The sequence below is a fragment of the Leptonychotes weddellii genome, chromosome 10 (assembly GCF_054177405.1).
Source record: "Leptonychotes weddellii isolate Sample4059 chromosome 10, ASM5417740v2, whole genome shotgun sequence".
NCBI classification, from domain to species: Eukaryota; Metazoa; Chordata; class Mammalia; order Carnivora; family Phocidae; genus Leptonychotes; species Leptonychotes weddellii.
Genome location: NC_138378.1, coordinates 9,942,166 through 9,958,768, shown reverse-complemented (window position 1 = coordinate 9,958,768; position 16,603 = coordinate 9,942,166). Strand labels below are relative to the sequence as shown.

Here is a 16,603-nt window from a genome sequence, read left to right as displayed (position 1 = left end):
ATTTGTAACCTGCTCAAATTATTCTGATGGGGACTTTGTCTGCTTGATGCTTAAGGCTGTGTTAGTATTACATTAAAATACATTAGTATTTCTTTTTTTAATTTTTAATTTATTTGCGAGAGAGAGAATGAGAGACAGAGCATGAGAGGGAGGAGGGTCAGAGGGAGAAGCAGACTCCCTGCTGAGCAGGGAGCCTGATGTGGGACTCGATCCCGGGACTCCAGGATCATGACCTGAGCCGAAGGCAGTCGCTTAACCAACTGAGCCACCCAGGCGCCCAGTACGTTAGTATTTCTTGTTAATAGTAGATATTTAGAGGAAAAACGAGTTCAGTGGTTGAGCATATTTGGCAAACATTTGTTTAAAATTAAAAAAAAAATCAACTGGAGGACTGAACTGAGTCTTTAATATCTGGTCTCACAGTGATTCCTAAGAGTGTGATTATAGTTTTGTAGCATTTCCTAAACGTGGGTGGGACACTTTGTGAGGAAGGCTGATTAACCTTACCTAGGTTTGCACCTGGAGGAAATGCCACGCTGGGCCCATAGTAAGTCATAGATCCTGTTTATCAGGGAACAGATGAAGCCAGTCCTGAGTGCCACTTGAATAATCTGGCATTTGGAGAGCAGAGGTGTGATTCTAGAGGAGGAATCAGAATGGGGCATGATAGAGGTGTTTCTGTGGTCCCTTAATACCTCTCTGATGTCTTTGTCCTCTTTACCCACTCATGGGTGAGCTCCTGCTGTGGGCCTGAGCCTTTCCATCTGTAGGGCTCAGGCACTGTGCCAAGCACACAAACACTTCTTGCATTAATTGGATGGTTGTAGGGTGTATATTTTATGTATTAATAAGGCTTTTTTCCAGCATTCATAGGGAAGATGCTCCTTATCTCTAGACCTATTTCTTATATGATCTACCTCCCATTTGTAGTGTGCCTTAATGCGAAGAAGCTCAAAGTCCCTTTTTTATATGTTGCTATTAATTCTTGCCACTTCCTGTGAAATCATAATTCCTTTTATGGGGGAAGAAACTTAGGTGCTTTTTGCTGATGGCCAAAATAAAGACTTGGGCACATCTTTTTTACCCCATGGCCTGAGGTGGGAGAGGACTGCTGTCAGGATCTGGGCTCCAGACAGGTTTGAGCTGAGTCACTGCAGGGCAGTCCCCAGTGAGGCCTGGGAACCCCAGGGATTGAGTGGAGCCTGCATCTCTTGAAGGGAATGCCCTTCCGAGAGGTGGCAGTGAGAAGGCACATTCCTGTGTCTCTTAACGCTGTTTTATCTCCGATAATGAGATTTCTCACAATAGACTGTGTCACTGCAACTGTCTTTTTTATTAAGGGAAGTACTACGCCTGTTAATTTTCCTGTGGAGTGCATTTTCAGATTGGGTCCTGTTACTTTTGTTTTGTTTTTAATTAATATGTTCATTGTATTTATAGTTTGGAGCTGAATTTCGTCGGTTTTCCCTGGAAAGATCAAAACCTGGAAAATTTGAGGAGTTTTATGGATTACTACAACATGTTCATAAGATACCCAATGTTGACGTTTTAGTAGGCTATGCAGACATCCATGGAGACTTACTCCCTATAAATAATGATGATAATTATCACAAAGCTGTTTCAACGGCCAATCCACTGCTTAGGATTTTTATACAAAAAAAGGGTAAGTACTACTATGTGGAAAAATTGTTTTAGAAATAAAAGTAGTTTATTTTCCTCATTGATAAGAATATGCATTGAATCCTCACTTTGCCGAATAGAATTTTGTCCATTCAGAAATACAGGACAGAAAGACTGTGACTTTGGAATCAGAGAAAGATTCTCGTTTTTTGGTGGCAAGTGACTTTCAAGTGCCATATTTACTACTTAATAACTACCTGAAGGAGAGTTGACTTATTTAGAATGTTTTTCACAGAAATAAAGTTAGTTAATTATTTGGAAAATTAGATATCAAGTCATTACTGTGGAGGAATTTAAACACTGGTATTTTGAGTTTTAAAACTTTTTTTTTTTTTTTAAACTTCGTGGCCTCCTCCGTGTTGCCTGTCTGCACGTGGGCCTGATGTGTGCCATTTATTTCTTTGTCTTTGGTAAATGAAGAGGTTTAAGAAAGCCAGCATGACGGCAGCAAGCTCAGTATTGGTGGGATAATGAAAGCCTTAACTATGTTTATAAACCAACCCAGAAAGCAGTTTGAGAGAATGGGTAGGGATTACCCTTGAAGGTGAAACTTTATTTCCAATGGGTTGATAAACCTTAGACCACTCCCAGGGCTTTGAAATTCCACTGATTATATAGCTTTGCTTTTCTGGGTTTGGAGGAACTAAAGTCCACCAACAAAAATAAACCTCCAAGGGTAACATGTCCATATCACTTGACTATTCACAGAATACTTAGAAACACACAAATTGATTTTCCCAGAGACCCCTGAGGTGGATTTCATAGATACGTAACAGTGGTGTGGTACAATGAGAGTGTTAATCTAAGGAGATTAATTTGGCTGTTGGGGATGAGTTGGAGTGAGCAGTGGTCTTAGAGGAGAGGGCCAGGACCCGGCAGTGAGGGGACAGCTGGGAAGCTGCCCCAATGGAGGAGGCCGGTGACGAAAGTGGCAGTGTTAGATAAAGAGGGCATATCTGATATTTGAGACTCACTGTGCTCCCCTCTGGATGGCGGGGAGTTGAAGAGGGACTCCCAACAGAGAACAGCTTTCTGGGTTTGAGTCTGATGCTGGGACAGTGCCATAAACAAGCAGAATTTGGAAGAGGGACATTAGCTTGGAAAGAAAATGGGTTTGGTTTTAGGATATTTGGCTGGTGAGTTTTAACCATGCCACCTAGGAAATTAGAAATGGTAGACAGGAACTTTGGATCGAAATCTAGAGGCCCAGTCAGAGAAAATTGAAAGTCTGTGGGAAAGTGATAGTTGAGAAATTCTCTGGAGGAGACCTAAGTAAGGCCTCGTAGGGATGAAGACCAGGGATGGACCCGTGGAAAGCTGTGTACAGACTGTTGGAGACAAAAGAACATCGGTAGAGGAGAGAAGACAAAGCATTCATGTGGAACTTGTCACTTTAAGCAGAATAATATCAATAATTATTGATGAGTAGGCCTTTCTTAGCAGTTGTAATTTTCATTAAAAACTTTGTTGCTCTTTGGAATGTGTATTCAGGTGTGGAGTGACTATTTTTAAACTGCTGTTGTTGGATTATCTTTTTTGTTACATGATAGAACTTGATTATACCACTACATGATTTTATTTATTACTGGCTTTGTAACACTTCATGATGGTGGGATTAACCCTCACATCTGTTAAGGGTGGTTATGTTCTGTTTTTTGCTTTTGAATATGTTTATATGTGAACAAAAGTTTTCTATGTCTTAGAAATAAATGTCCAATATAGTAAACAGCCCTTAGAATTTGATTTAGAAAGGGGTGCCTGGTGGCTCAGTTAAGTGTCCAATTCTTGGTTTTTGTTCAGGTCATGACCTCACGGTTGTGAGATCAGGCCCTAGCCCTGGGTCAGCTCCCCACAGGGCGTGGTGAGCCTGCTTAGGATTGTCTCTCCCCTGCCCTTCCCCCATCTTAAAAAAAAAAGTTTTATTTAGAAATAGGCGGTACGTTCAACAGAACATTTTTGTTTTTAAAAATACAAATGTAGGGGCACCTGGGTGGCTCAGTCGGTTAAACGTCTGCCTTCAGTTCAGGTCATGATCTCAGGGCCTTGGGATCTAGCCCACAAAGGGCTCCCTGCTCAGCGGGGAACCTGCTTCTCCCTCTCCCTCTGCCTTTCCCCCCACCACTCGTGTGTGTGTGTGTGTGTGTGTGTGTGTGTGTATGTGTGCGCACGCGCGGCATACACCCACTCTCTCTCAAATAAGTAAATAAAATCTTTAAACATATATATAAACGTACAGGCGCCTCGGTGGCTCGGTCAGTTGAGCTTCTGCCTTGGCTTGGGTCATGATCTCGGGGTCCTGGGATCGAGCCCCACGTTGTGCTCCCTGCTCAGCAGGGAGTCTGCTTCTCCCTCTCCCTCTGCTCCTTCCCCTGCTTTTTTTAAGATTTTATTTATTTATGAGAGAGCGAGCACAAGGCCGGGAGAGGGAGAAGCAGGCTCCCTGCTAACATGGGGCTCAGTCTCAGGAAACTGGGATCAGACCTGAGCGGAAGGCAGATGCTTAATCGACTGAGCCATCTAGGTGCCCTGAAATCTTTTAAAAAAATAAAAATAATAAAAATATAAATGTAATACAAATATGACTTAAGGAAAGCATAAAAGTAAGCTGGTCAAGTCATTGCTGTTTAATGCCCCCCCCCCCCCCAAATCCAGAATAAAATCACTTCACAACCTCATCCTTCTCTATTCCCTCACTCCCTCATCATAGCCTACCAGGCTGGCTTGCTTTCTGTCTCAAACTTGGAAAGGGTGTTGCTGTCTTTCTCCTCCATCCTCCCCCCAGCTCCCTCCTCATCCTTCAGATCTTATCACACGGAAATAACTTTCTCAGAGGGGTCTTTTTGGACCACCCTAGCCAAAGCCCCTTGACCCTCCCACCTTTATCAGCCCTGGAATTACCTTATGTAAGTATGAGTTATCTTGTTTATTGTCTCTCTTAACAGACTTATGTGGTGCCCTGTGATTCACAGTGATACTTCTTTTAAAGCTCAACTGATGGTTGAGCAGAAAGCTGATTTTAGGTAAACTTTAGTGGACATTAACTTCAGGAAAGTAATATAAAGCATGACATTATAGTAACATTTTACTGCTTAATTACAATACACTTTGTTTTCTTGGCTTGTTGATTCCAGTTTAGGAATCAGTAGGGCAGCAATTAAACTTATATGGTACCAAGTGATTTTAAAAAACAAAACTTTAAAATCATTTTCAATTTTGAAATCATGTGGTCTTTTAAAATCTGATACATCTACTAGAAGTTTCTTTGAAGTGAAAGTTCACAGTTGAATGCATGAACTATATAGTGTGAACTCAAAAATTGTATCGTTGCATATCTTGAAAGGTTTTATGTCTTACAACAATTTATTGTTAGAAGAAAAACCCATACTCGAGGGCTGTTATCACGGAAGCAGAAACCAAAGAAAACAAAATCCCTGCTATCTGAAAAGTTAGGTTCACAAAGAGGATTCCCAGATCTTTTGCCAACCCCATCCCCTGTTGGAGTTTAGAGGCTTCCCAGCTAGTCGTGAGGGGCAGCCAAGTCTGGGATCCGTGGAGGTGCATGGCCTCCTCACCAGATCTGATCAGAATACCCGCACCACAACTTCTTGTTGTGTTACCTACCGTCTGTTTCTGTATGACATCAGACAAACGCATTCACACCTTGGATTTATTAGAAAGAGTTTGTTGGAAACCCTGGAAGGGCCTTGCTTGCTTCACACGTTGTTGTACTTCAGACATGGCCTGTGGCCCAGATGCCCGGCAGGCACCTCAGTCCCTAGAACTGTGCAGTGGACATTAGTTGGTAGGTGGACTTGAAGATTACTTTTTAATGAATCCGGGTTTGATTTAGAAATGCTCTAAGAGGGGCGCCTGGGGGGCTCGGTCGTCAAGCGTCTGCCTTCGGCTCGGGTCACGGTCCTGGGGTCCTGGGATCGAGCCCCGCATTGGGCTCCCTGCTCCGCGGGAAGCCTGCTTCTCCCTCTCCAGCTCCCCCCCTGCTTATGTTCCCTCTCTCGCTGTGTCTCTGTCAAATAAAATCTTAAAAAAAAAATAATAATAGAAGTGCTCTAAGAGATGCATCGTAATTGTCAGTTGAAATTTGAAGAACAGCATATGATACCAGTTGCTCACGACAGAAACGTGGGTGTCACATCCCTGTGACACATACCTGTTGTTCAGTCAGTCACCAGGCCTCTTGGAACCGTTCTAATTATTTTTCGGATTTGTTTCCCCATCAGCACTGCCTTTTCTCCAGGCCAGGCACCATCCAGAATGACCTCAGTAACCCCCAATCGTCTCCCTCAGGGTCACTCTCCAGTTTACAGTCAGGGTGAGCTTAATAGAAAAACCCAGATCTTCAGTTTTCTTCCCATTGCCCTTAGGCTGAAGTCCATAATCCCTAGCACCCCCACCCCCCAGGCCCTGTTTGTCTGCATGACCCCTGGCTGCCTCTAACTGGGCTCCTGGCTCCTCTTCCTCCCTCCCCTCCCTCTCTCCCTAGTGGATTTCCTCATCTACCCCAACCTGCCCTCCTCTGTGTGTGTTGGACCCTGTGCCGGGAACATTCTTCCCTCCCTTCTACCTGATTAGCTACTGGCTGCTTTTCCAAGTCTCAGCACAAACCTCACTTCCCCTGGAGAACCGTACCCTGCAAGCGGCTAGGCTCCCACAGCGCGGTGTATCTACACCACGCCTCCTTGGCCCCTTTGTAATAATTTGATTGCAAGTGTTAATTGCCATCTCCTCTTGTAGACTGTAAGCACCATGAAAGCAAGCACCCCGCTTATCTCTCTTGTTCACTGAATCCACAGCACAGGACACAAGGCCTGGCCCAGTTGCAGTGCTTCTGAAATGTTTGGTGGTTGGTTTTTCTTATATTAGGAAGTGAAGGGACTTGCATACTTTGAATATTGCTTTAGGTGATGTTTAATCCTTTTTGAAGTTGCCAGTTCAGTTCATTTAACCATTTTGGATTAGAACAGGGGTGTGCAAACAAGGCTTGCTGGCTGTTTTTGTAAATAAAGTTTTCTTGGAACACAGCCCTGCGTGTTCCTTTCTGTATCGCCGGATGACCTGCTGTACCCAAGAGTACTTACCATACAGCTCTTCGGGGAGAAGGTTGTCAGCCCTGAATAGAATAATTTCAAAAATTACTTCATTCTTCCTTGTCTTCTCACTGAACTTCGAATGGGTCATAATCTTGAACTTTCTTGATGACCCTACCGTGAACTGTTACTGTTCTGTTACTGTACAGGGATGATGATGGGGTTTATATGAGGGTTAGGTTTTTGGTGTCTTTTTTTTTTTTTTCCAGATTTGCTTTAACACTGTAGGCTTTTACTTCATGTATCTGTGCCTGCCACTCACTAGTGGACCCTTACCCCCTGCTCTGAATCTGTGACTTGCAACTGTGTGTGTGTGAGTTAAGGAATGAGATAAACCAGGCTTTTCGGAATTAACTGTTGAAAGAGTAAGAGGTCCAGAGGGAGTGGCTGCAAGGCTCCTCTGTAAGTAAAGCACAGGAGCTTTCTGCTTGTAAGGAATTGAGACATGCAGTTTGGCTCCTCAGAGGCATTCCGAGTGGATCCTTGTTGATTGCAGTCCTCCGAGATTGTGGCTGAGGGACAGGCTTGGGATAAGGGAGGGATTGCTGTCTAAGCCTGTATCATGCACTGTTGCATAAGGCTGGGTTTTTACAGCTGGGGAGGTTGCTATGAACCAGGTTTGCAAACTTTTCATCTTAGAATCTGAGTTTAGGGCTTCGACACACAGACTCAGGTAGAAAGTGAACTCCCAGTTCCCTGTGGACACTCACCTTTACACTTTAACACTCTGCACCCTGGCTTTCTGCCAAAATACTTCTTTTCCCAGTGGCTGGAAACTGATTAGCTAGATGGGGGAACAAAGGTGCCTTTGTGCTGGGGCATATTGCTTTTGAGAATTTAGCAGAGAGCATTGAAACAGTCTGGATGCGATGCCAAATTATGCAGATTGGGGGTTGTTGTTGTTGTTGTTGGTTTTTGGTCAGGTTTCCCATGTAGGCAACTTAATTTTGTTCTCAAGTGTGTATGGTCTGGAATTTTCCTTATAAATCTTATGTGGGTTTTCTTAATTGATTGTTTTAAAAGGAAAATACATACTTCTGAGAAAACACATTCAGTAGAAGACTATCGTTGATAGGCTTTTGGTCAAATGTTGCCAAAAAGATTCTTGTATCAGTGAGTTCATTTCCAAAGCCAAATTATACATTTGTCTCTGTAAGAACAGGGTATACATACTTCATAAATGAAGAAAGAATTATCCCCAGAGGGGAAAAAATGCCAAAAATTAAGGTACCCCTAGTCTTGTACGTTTCTCTGCAACTAGCTTGTGAAGAATGTTGAAGCAGCATGAGAAGAGAAAGTTCTCCATACTCACACACCTGACACTTAATACTCATTCTGTGAATGTGTAAGGTATTGGCCTAGTAAGAAAATTAAGGTCCAGACTTTTCTCTGTATTTTGTACTCTTAACCATTATTTTGTACCCTTAATTTCCTGGTTTTTATAGAGTAAAGATGATAATATTTATCAATAGAGTGTGAGAGTCAAGGGAAAGAATATAAACTGAACCCTTGTACAATCACAGTATGGTGGTCATAGTACTATTATTCTGGAGCAGTAGCTGAGACTAGGATTTTGAACTAGTTCTTTGAGGGAGGGGGCTTTTGTCTCCTTTGTTCTTAGGAAATATATTTTTATCCTTGAAGATTCTGACTTCGTTTCTCCTCCTTTGTTATTTTTGAAACATGATTTCAAGTTTTGTGCCTGATGTTAATTTCATTTCTTTTTTTTTTTTTTTTTACCTCATTCTCTAATGAGGTGTTTTGTTTGTAGGTATTTTCCTTCAGCAGTATGATTTCTGAAGGCGGATCTGGTTTTAGGTGCCCTGTTTTCCCTTAGTTTACATCAGAGATTATAGATTGCTGGCTGGAAGCATGTCTGTAACCCTCGCTTGTTGTTTGACTCAAACTGGTTTTTGTTGTTACTTAATTAGGAGTCAGCATTTAAAAGCGAGAAAATTTTTACTTAAAAAACAGGGCTCCGTGGCAAATGGGATTTGGCCACACAGATTCCTATAGTGGAAGGAAGACTGCCTGGAGCATGGCCCGCGGTGCCATTATGTGAGGCCTGAGCGCTCCAGTTGGCCAGTCCTCCCACTCCGGGTTGTCTGCGGTACCACCGCTGAGAAAGGGCCCTCTGCACTTTGTTTTTCACACAGTGAAGAAAAAAGTGAAATCTTAAGACTTCAGCCTCTTTCAGAAGTGGGGAAATGGAAGAGTAAGAACTCCCCCAGAAAACTGAGGGAGAATGTTTATTCTCAGAAGACCAAAATTCCTAAGTTGTAGATACACATTCATCTAATTTACATTATCATTTCATGCATACTGTCTGTTTCATTTAATTGCATTATCTGCCCCGCCAGCCTGTAGTAAGGTTCGTTCCTTTGATTTACCTTGGGAATCAGGTGTCCCATTTTGTATCATTGAGTTAAGAAATAGGCAACCTGGAGTTTCTTAACAAATGAAGGAAAGATAGTTTTAAGTAACTCATCTGAAATGATGTTTAAAAATGTGTGTGTAAGCTTATCAGAATTTCATTTTCCCCTCTTAACTGTTGTTAAGTAGTCCTTGAGCTTTATCAGATTCGACATTTGGGATTTTATGACGTGTGCTTGAGAGGGCCACCTAGTGGTTTCCTTCCGGTACAGCAGATCTTATTACTGCACTACATTTTGATCTGATTAGAATAAGCTAATATTTAAATTGTTTATGTACCAAATACATGTGAGTTACCTCTTCTGTATAGATTCAACTGTAGATAAAATGGGTGTTTTTACATCATTTCCATAATTACTTTATTTTTTTTTTAAACAGAAGAAGCAGACTACAGTGCCTTTGGTACAGACACACTAATAAAGAAGAAGAATGTTTTAACCAATGTATTGCGTCCTGACAACCATAGAAAAAAGCCACATATAGTCATTAGTATGCCCCAAGACTTCAGACCTGTGTCTTCTATTATAGACGTGGATATTCTCCCAGAAACACATCGTAGGGTTCGTCTTTACAAATACGGCACTGAGAAACCCTTAGGGTTCTACATCCGGGATGGCTCCAGCGTCAGGGTCACACCGCATGGCTTAGAGAAGGTCCCAGGGATCTTTATATCCAGACTTGTCCCAGGAGGCCTGGCTCAAAGCACAGGACTATTAGCTGTTAATGATGAAGTTTTAGAAGTTAACGGCATAGAAGTTTCAGGAAAGAGTCTTGATCAAGTAACAGACATGATGATCGCCAACAGCCGCAACCTCATTATAACAGTGAGACCAGCAAACCAGAGGAATAATGTTGTTCGGAACAGTCGGACTTCCGGCAGCTCTGGCCAGTCCACAGATAACAGCCTCCTGGGCTATCCCCAGCAGGTAGAACCAAGCTTTGAGCCAGAGGACGAAGACAGTGATGAAGATGACATTATTATTGAAGATAATGGAGTGCCGCAGCAGATTCCTAAAGCTGTTACTAATACCGAGAGCCTCGAATCATTAACGCAAATAGAACTCAGTTTTGGGTCTGGACAGAATGGTTTTATTCCTTCGAATGAAGTGAGCTTAGCACCTGTAGCAAGTGGCACAAATACAGAAACACATGCTCCGGATCAAAAACTCTTAGAAGAAGATGGAACGATCATAACACTATGAAACTTTGTCTGAATGTCTTTGGAGTGAGGATGCCATTGGGACTTGTAAATCTGGCTAGTTTATTAAAGCATACATACCTCTGAACCAGTGACCTGGAGTAGGCATGAGAAAAATAATATTGCAAGCTTAAAATGTTATTAAAATAGTAGTTTGATAATTGTTAATATAAACTTCAGTTTGTCACAGGTGAGTTTAAGTCTAAAAGGGGCCTTTGCTAATGAAATTATGGCTTTTGCTATTTTGTCTCTAGAGAACTGGATGTTAGAGCACATTCTCAGAACTATGAGAGGACCAGATCATTTCCGTTCGAAGTGGTTGCATGTTTAACCTGCTGTGCAGAGCCCAGTTAGCTTTTCCTTTAACTATATTTTTTAAAATTCTAATGTGAAGAAGTCTGATCTGTCCTTTGGTACCTTGGGGACCTCAGCTCCTATGTTCCCTATATTTTGATTTTTTAATGTTGTTCCTCTGTTGCTAATTGTTACAAGTAACTCTTTCAAATGCTTTTTTTCCCCTCTAATACCTAAGAAATCAAACCAACTGCCTGTTTTTGGGAGTTGCTTCCTATGTCATAAAGCATTGAAACCATGTTCCTGAATTAAGAAACCGTAACAGTTGTTCAAGTTCAAAGCTTGTTCATCCTGTAGCTTTCACATTTACAGACTCATTCCATATGCATATAACTTAATGTTGCAAAAGGCAGTTCCATCAGCTCGTAATATGTGAGACTCCCTTAATCTCCTCTCACCCGCACTCCATCTCATTGGAAATCATTCCTTTTGTTGTTGGTGTGTGTTCTGTTGGTGTGCTTTTATATTCCACTATTATATTTGAGTAGTAGGAGTCATTTTGGATTAAAAAATGCACCCAAATTAAGAGATTTTTACACACAGGACAAACTTGTGCACTTTTTTACATGAGGTAATTTGGTTTTTCCTTAACCTCTACACCCGACATGGGGAACACTGCCTACACTTTATGAAAAAATACAGAGTATTCACCTTGGACAGGTAGAGTTTATTGCTATAAATTTTATGAGGCTATTTATTACTTTCCAATGCATCCACTTAGAACAAGTGAAGGGTAAGGCTGCTGACTTCCATTCCTCGCCTGATTTCCCTGTACAATGTGCACGAGCACTGCAGTATGCTGTATATAGAGACCCAGGATCGTGTGAAGCACGTAAGTTCCCTGTGGCTTATGGCTGTTTCAGAGTTATTTATTAATTTTATGATAGGGCTAGAATGGGTACCTTGGTAACAGTTGCGTGCTATAGAAACAATGAAGAATTAAGTGACTCCGTTTTGAAGGATATTTTCGCTCTATGGTAAAGATATATGAAGAAGTCTTGGACTGAAGGAAGGTCACTTGACTCAGAATACTTAATGTGTTTTGTTCACTTTACCACTAAACAGATTATCACTGAACTATTAACTGCACAACACTACGTAATGCAATGTACTTTTTTGGTGAATTCACCCAAGTTCTTCCACTTCTGTACCACTATTTGTTAAATGGCATTCCAGCTTTAACCTTCTGTGAGGTAGAAATTTGAGTCTAGGATGGCAAAATGTTAACATGTAGGTTAAATTTCATTTATATTATAAGTGGTGCAGGGGTTCAACATTTTAAGTAAAAATCCTTTCACACACTACCTCTCTCTCTCTCTTTTTTTTAACAAAGTTTTAACATCCGAAATTTTCTCTTGGAGGAACATACTTCAGGGCTTGACTTTTTGTACAAATTTTAACTCTAAAGTACAGATTTGTGTTGCATGTACTCATAAAAATGGGCATCAAAGCTGCTAGTGCTTTTTATTTTAATTATCCTGCTAAGGGTATATGTCAGTGATGTTAAAACTAGATTTCTCATTTAAATTATTGGTGAAATAATTGATTATTAGACGTATTGTAAAACCAATAGATCTTGGTTATACAATAAAATGTCAGTTCATTGGTAGTCTGAATCAGTTATTCCCAGTGTACCTTATTAACAGAAATACCAGTGGATTCAGCATAAAATTTTATAGTACTAAATGTCAAGCCTAACTGTGAATTTTGTTCTGTATCTTGAGTAAATTTATGATAATGTTCTCATGAGCTGTCAACAAAATATATGTACTTTTGTGAACTACGAATTTTCTAATTAAATTTTACATGCGACATTTTTACATGAATGATACTTTAAACTATCAAATGTCAGTATTTTACTACAATTTTATTATAAAATGTACATTATCACTAAATGAACTTTGATTTTAAAAATCAAATTAGCTCTAGTTGTATATTATTTTTTACAAATAAAGATAGACTTGTATAAAGGCTACTTTCTTGTTTGCAAATACATGAAAAGTCACCCAACAAATATTTACCAATCACCCATGATACAAAATGAGTAGGAAGAAAACTGCTAAGTTACAACAATATCCTGGCTTCCTTAACTTTTAATTTTTAAAAGATAAACACCAAATTCTGTATACATTGACTGCAACTCTGTATGAGCATATGATTATGTACAGGAAGATAGCATTTAAATGTAGTTACTCTGATTGTGTGAGAGGTTATGTGTGATACTCATGCAGAGTTCATTTGCAGTAAAATGATTGGCAACACGACAAAGTAGTTTGTAATGGCACAGTTTATCTTCTGAGATTCAAATTCACTTAGTCCTGCTATTTATTACCACCCTGTGTGGCATTGCCCGTACAGATTGGGTTCGGTTTATACTGGACGAAGGAAAAGCCCTGAGATAGATCAGACCCTCCTACTGAGCTATTTCTAATCCCAAATTCATCACTGTCATTGGCTTAGCTGATCTCTGCACTAACTCCGTCAACCAGGGTGGAGGATAATCCTGATGCCTTCCTCCAATTTAAAACTAGATTGAAAATCCTCAGAGTAGGGCGCCTGGGTGGCTCAGTTGGTTGAGCGACTGCCTTCGGCTCAGGTCATGATCCTGGAGTCCCTGGATCGAGTCCCGCATCGGGCTCCCTGCTCAGCAGGGAGTCTGCTTCTCCCTCTGACCCTTCCCCCTCTCATGTGCTCTCTCTCATTCTCTCTCTCTCAAATAAATAAATAAAATCTTTAAAAAAAAAAAAAATCCTCAGAGTAAAAATTCAGTGTCATCTACATTGAACTCTTCACATCACTGATTGGTACAGATTATGTTGCATTCAGTACCTGATACTTACCTCTGGGTTTCAGGATCCATGAAACAATGGTATGGAACTAAAACATTCCATTCACCCCCCCCCCCCCATGGGGTTTATCTGTTTAAGATTCAAGTTAAGCATTTTGGGCAAGAATACCGCATATATGATGTTACATCTTCCTTGTACTATGTCAGGGGGCACAGCATGTTGGTTTATTTCAACACTGCTGATGTAAAAACACTTTAAAAATTTTTTAAGTTTTTATTAGCTCGAGAGAGCAAGCGGGGGCGGGGGAGCAGAGGGAGGGGGAGAAGCAGACTCGATGCTGAGCACACAGCCTGATGCGGGGCTCGATCCCATGACCCCGAGATCATGACCTGAGCCAAAATCAAGATTTGGAGCCTTAACTGAGCCACTCAGGTGCCCCAAAACACATTTTTTAAAAAAGATTTTTATTTGAGAGAGCAGAGCAAGTAGGTGAGAACACAGGGTGGAGGCAGAGGGCAGAGGGAGAGCAGGCTCCCCGCTGAGCAGGGATGACCCTGGGATCATAACCTGAGCCAAAGGCAGCCGCTTAACCAAGTGAGCCACCCAGGCGCCCCGCACATTTTTTTTAAAGTTGATTTTTTTTTTCGTAACCTCTACACCCGACATGGGGCTCGAACTCATGACCCTGAGATGGAGTCGCGTGCTCTTCCGACTGAGCCAGCCAGGTGCCCTGTAACACTTGCTAGTGGGGGAAACTGCTTTTGTTCTAAGTCGTCCATGATGCTAATTATTCTTAGGCTGCTAAACACGGACGGGTGCTTAGAAAAGACACCTCTGTCCAACATCCATCCGTTCTATATCTTTGCTTGTCTTCTAACTGAAGAAGTGTTGGGAACGGTGAACCGGCAGGAGTATTCCTGGATGTCATCTGCCTAACCACGCTTCTGGACCCAGGGAGGATTTTTTCTGGCGCTGACTCCAGGGAAGGAAAACACCCCAATGAAACCTAAAGCATGTGCACGGTCATGTCTGGAGAGTGCTAATTGGACGCTTCTGCCTTTGGATTCTGTGGATTATGAATAAACCCAACTCCAGTTGCTGAAATACAAAGCTTTATTGGCTACATAGCTGAAAAACCAAGGCTAGAACTAGGGCACAGATACGATCTCGCAGTGCTGTCCGATAGAACTCTGCAGTGATGGGAATGTCCTATATTTGCTCATTCCAAACAGTCATCACTAGCCTACACTCGGCCGCTGCATGTTCCCGTGATTTACATGTAGCCACATGGAGCTAGTGGGTACCAGATTTTACAGCACGGGCTAGAATCTCTCTCCATTTCTTGCTCTGCTTCCCTCTGCTCTTTTCCCAGGCAAATGACCCACTTGTCTTGGCAAAAGCGGCCTCCAGTATCTCCAGTGTACTTTCCATCATAGGAGCAGCTCACTCGGGAGGGAGCCTCTCCTCCCCACTGATCACAACCAAAGCCTCAGAGCCGACTTTCACCGGCCCTGGCTGGTTCATGGGCCCAAATCTGGCCTGGGTTGGCGGTGGTGGTTCCTCAGGGAAGGAACCAGGATCCTGCCACCTCACAAAAGAGGAGAGGCCACAGGAAGTGAGCGCAGTGATTACCCCTTGCAGCTTTGTTTATAAAATATTTGGGTCGGGGCGCCTGGGTGGCTCAGTCGGTTAAGCGTCTGCCTTCAGCTCAGGTCATGATCCCGGGGTCCTGGGATTGAGCCCTGTATCGGGCTCCCTGCTCAGTGGGGAGCCTGCTTCTCCCTCTCCCTGCCCCCTACCCATGCTCTCTTTATCTCTCTCTTTCTCTCAAATAAATTTTAAAAATCTTTTAAAAAACGTATTTGGGCATCCGGGTTTAATAAGGGAGAGAGTCAAAAGCATAAAGTACTGGGGCGCCTGGGTGGCTCAGTCGGTTAAGCGCCTGCCTTCGGCTCAGGTCGTGATCCCAGGGTCCTGGGATCGAGCCCCACATCGGGCTCCCTGCTCTGCGGGAAGCCTGCTTCTCCCTCTCCCACTCCCCCCGCTTCTGTTCCCTCTCTCGCTGTGTCTCTCTGTCAAATAAATAAATAAAAATCTTAAAAAAAAAAAAAGCATAAAGTACTTTGCAAAGGTAAATGGGGACAGAGAGCAGTCCTCTATCAAAGGGAACGGTAAAGGTGAAATTCTATTTGGGGTCTAATGGCAGTGTTGTGAATTTGAAGGACAAGTTTAAATCTAATAATGACAGCATCTAGACTTGTGTTTTTGGTACTGTTGTTTACTTTGATTTGATTTGATTTAAATCTGATATTAATCTCATATATAAAGAATACATAAATCCAATAGAAACTTCAATCTGAAATGGCAGAAAGTTCAAAGTTGATTATTTTTGAAATATAGAAACGAGAGAATCATGGTCTTAGAGCAATGGGTAAATTCAAATGCCCAAGGGGCCAGGGTGGGGCAGGGCCGGTGGGCTGGTAAATCACAGTTCCCTTTTACACATGCGTGTGTGTGTGTGTGTAAAACACTCCGTAATTGCCATGTGGGTATGTGTGGCCCCAATGTCGCCAGCTCTTTGAACTTTGCAGAAGATGCCAGAAACCCAGAATTTCACATGAGACAGTCTGCCCATTCGCCAGCCCTGTCTCAGAACCCTCAGCGACCGCAGACCTACCAACAGCTCTGTTCCCTCTGCTGTTTCCCCCTTCCCTCGAAGGTCACTGTGAGGAGGGACCGAGGTGATGTGTACCAAGGGTCTGGAACGGTACCTGAGGGTTAAGAAGCACTCCGCCAACGTTAGCTGTTCTGTCCATTTCTCGGGGCACTGGCCGAGGCCCAGAGCGGTTGAGTGAGTGGCCCAAGGCACTCTCCTAGTTCATCGTGACTCCAGAGCGCGGCCCCTGGAACAGCATCATCAGCATCCCCTGGGCACGTGTTAGAGACGCAGGTGCTCGGGCCCACCTCACGTCTACTGACTAGAAGCTGCACTGGTGGGGCCCAGCCTTGTGCATTTCAACCCGATCCCCCCAAGTGCTTCCTGA

The 16,603-nt window shown here is 42.6% G+C and overlaps 1 protein-coding gene across 1 annotated transcript in view; it reads left to right on the top strand.

The window, feature by feature from the left end:
- PARD6B (par-6 family cell polarity regulator beta) overlaps nucleotides 1-12,754 on the top strand; it is a 16,055-nt gene extending 3,301 nt beyond the window's left edge. The window contains exons 2-3 of the mRNA XM_006731859.3: nucleotides 1,441-1,663; nucleotides 9,597-12,754. Coding sequence (XP_006731922.2) covers nucleotides 1,441-1,663; nucleotides 9,597-10,420 — 1,047 coding nt within the window. The 3' untranslated portion in view covers nucleotides 10,421-12,754. The remainder of the gene's footprint in view (nucleotides 1-1,440; nucleotides 1,664-9,596) is intronic.
- Nucleotides 12,755-16,603: the final 3,849 nt, after the last annotated feature.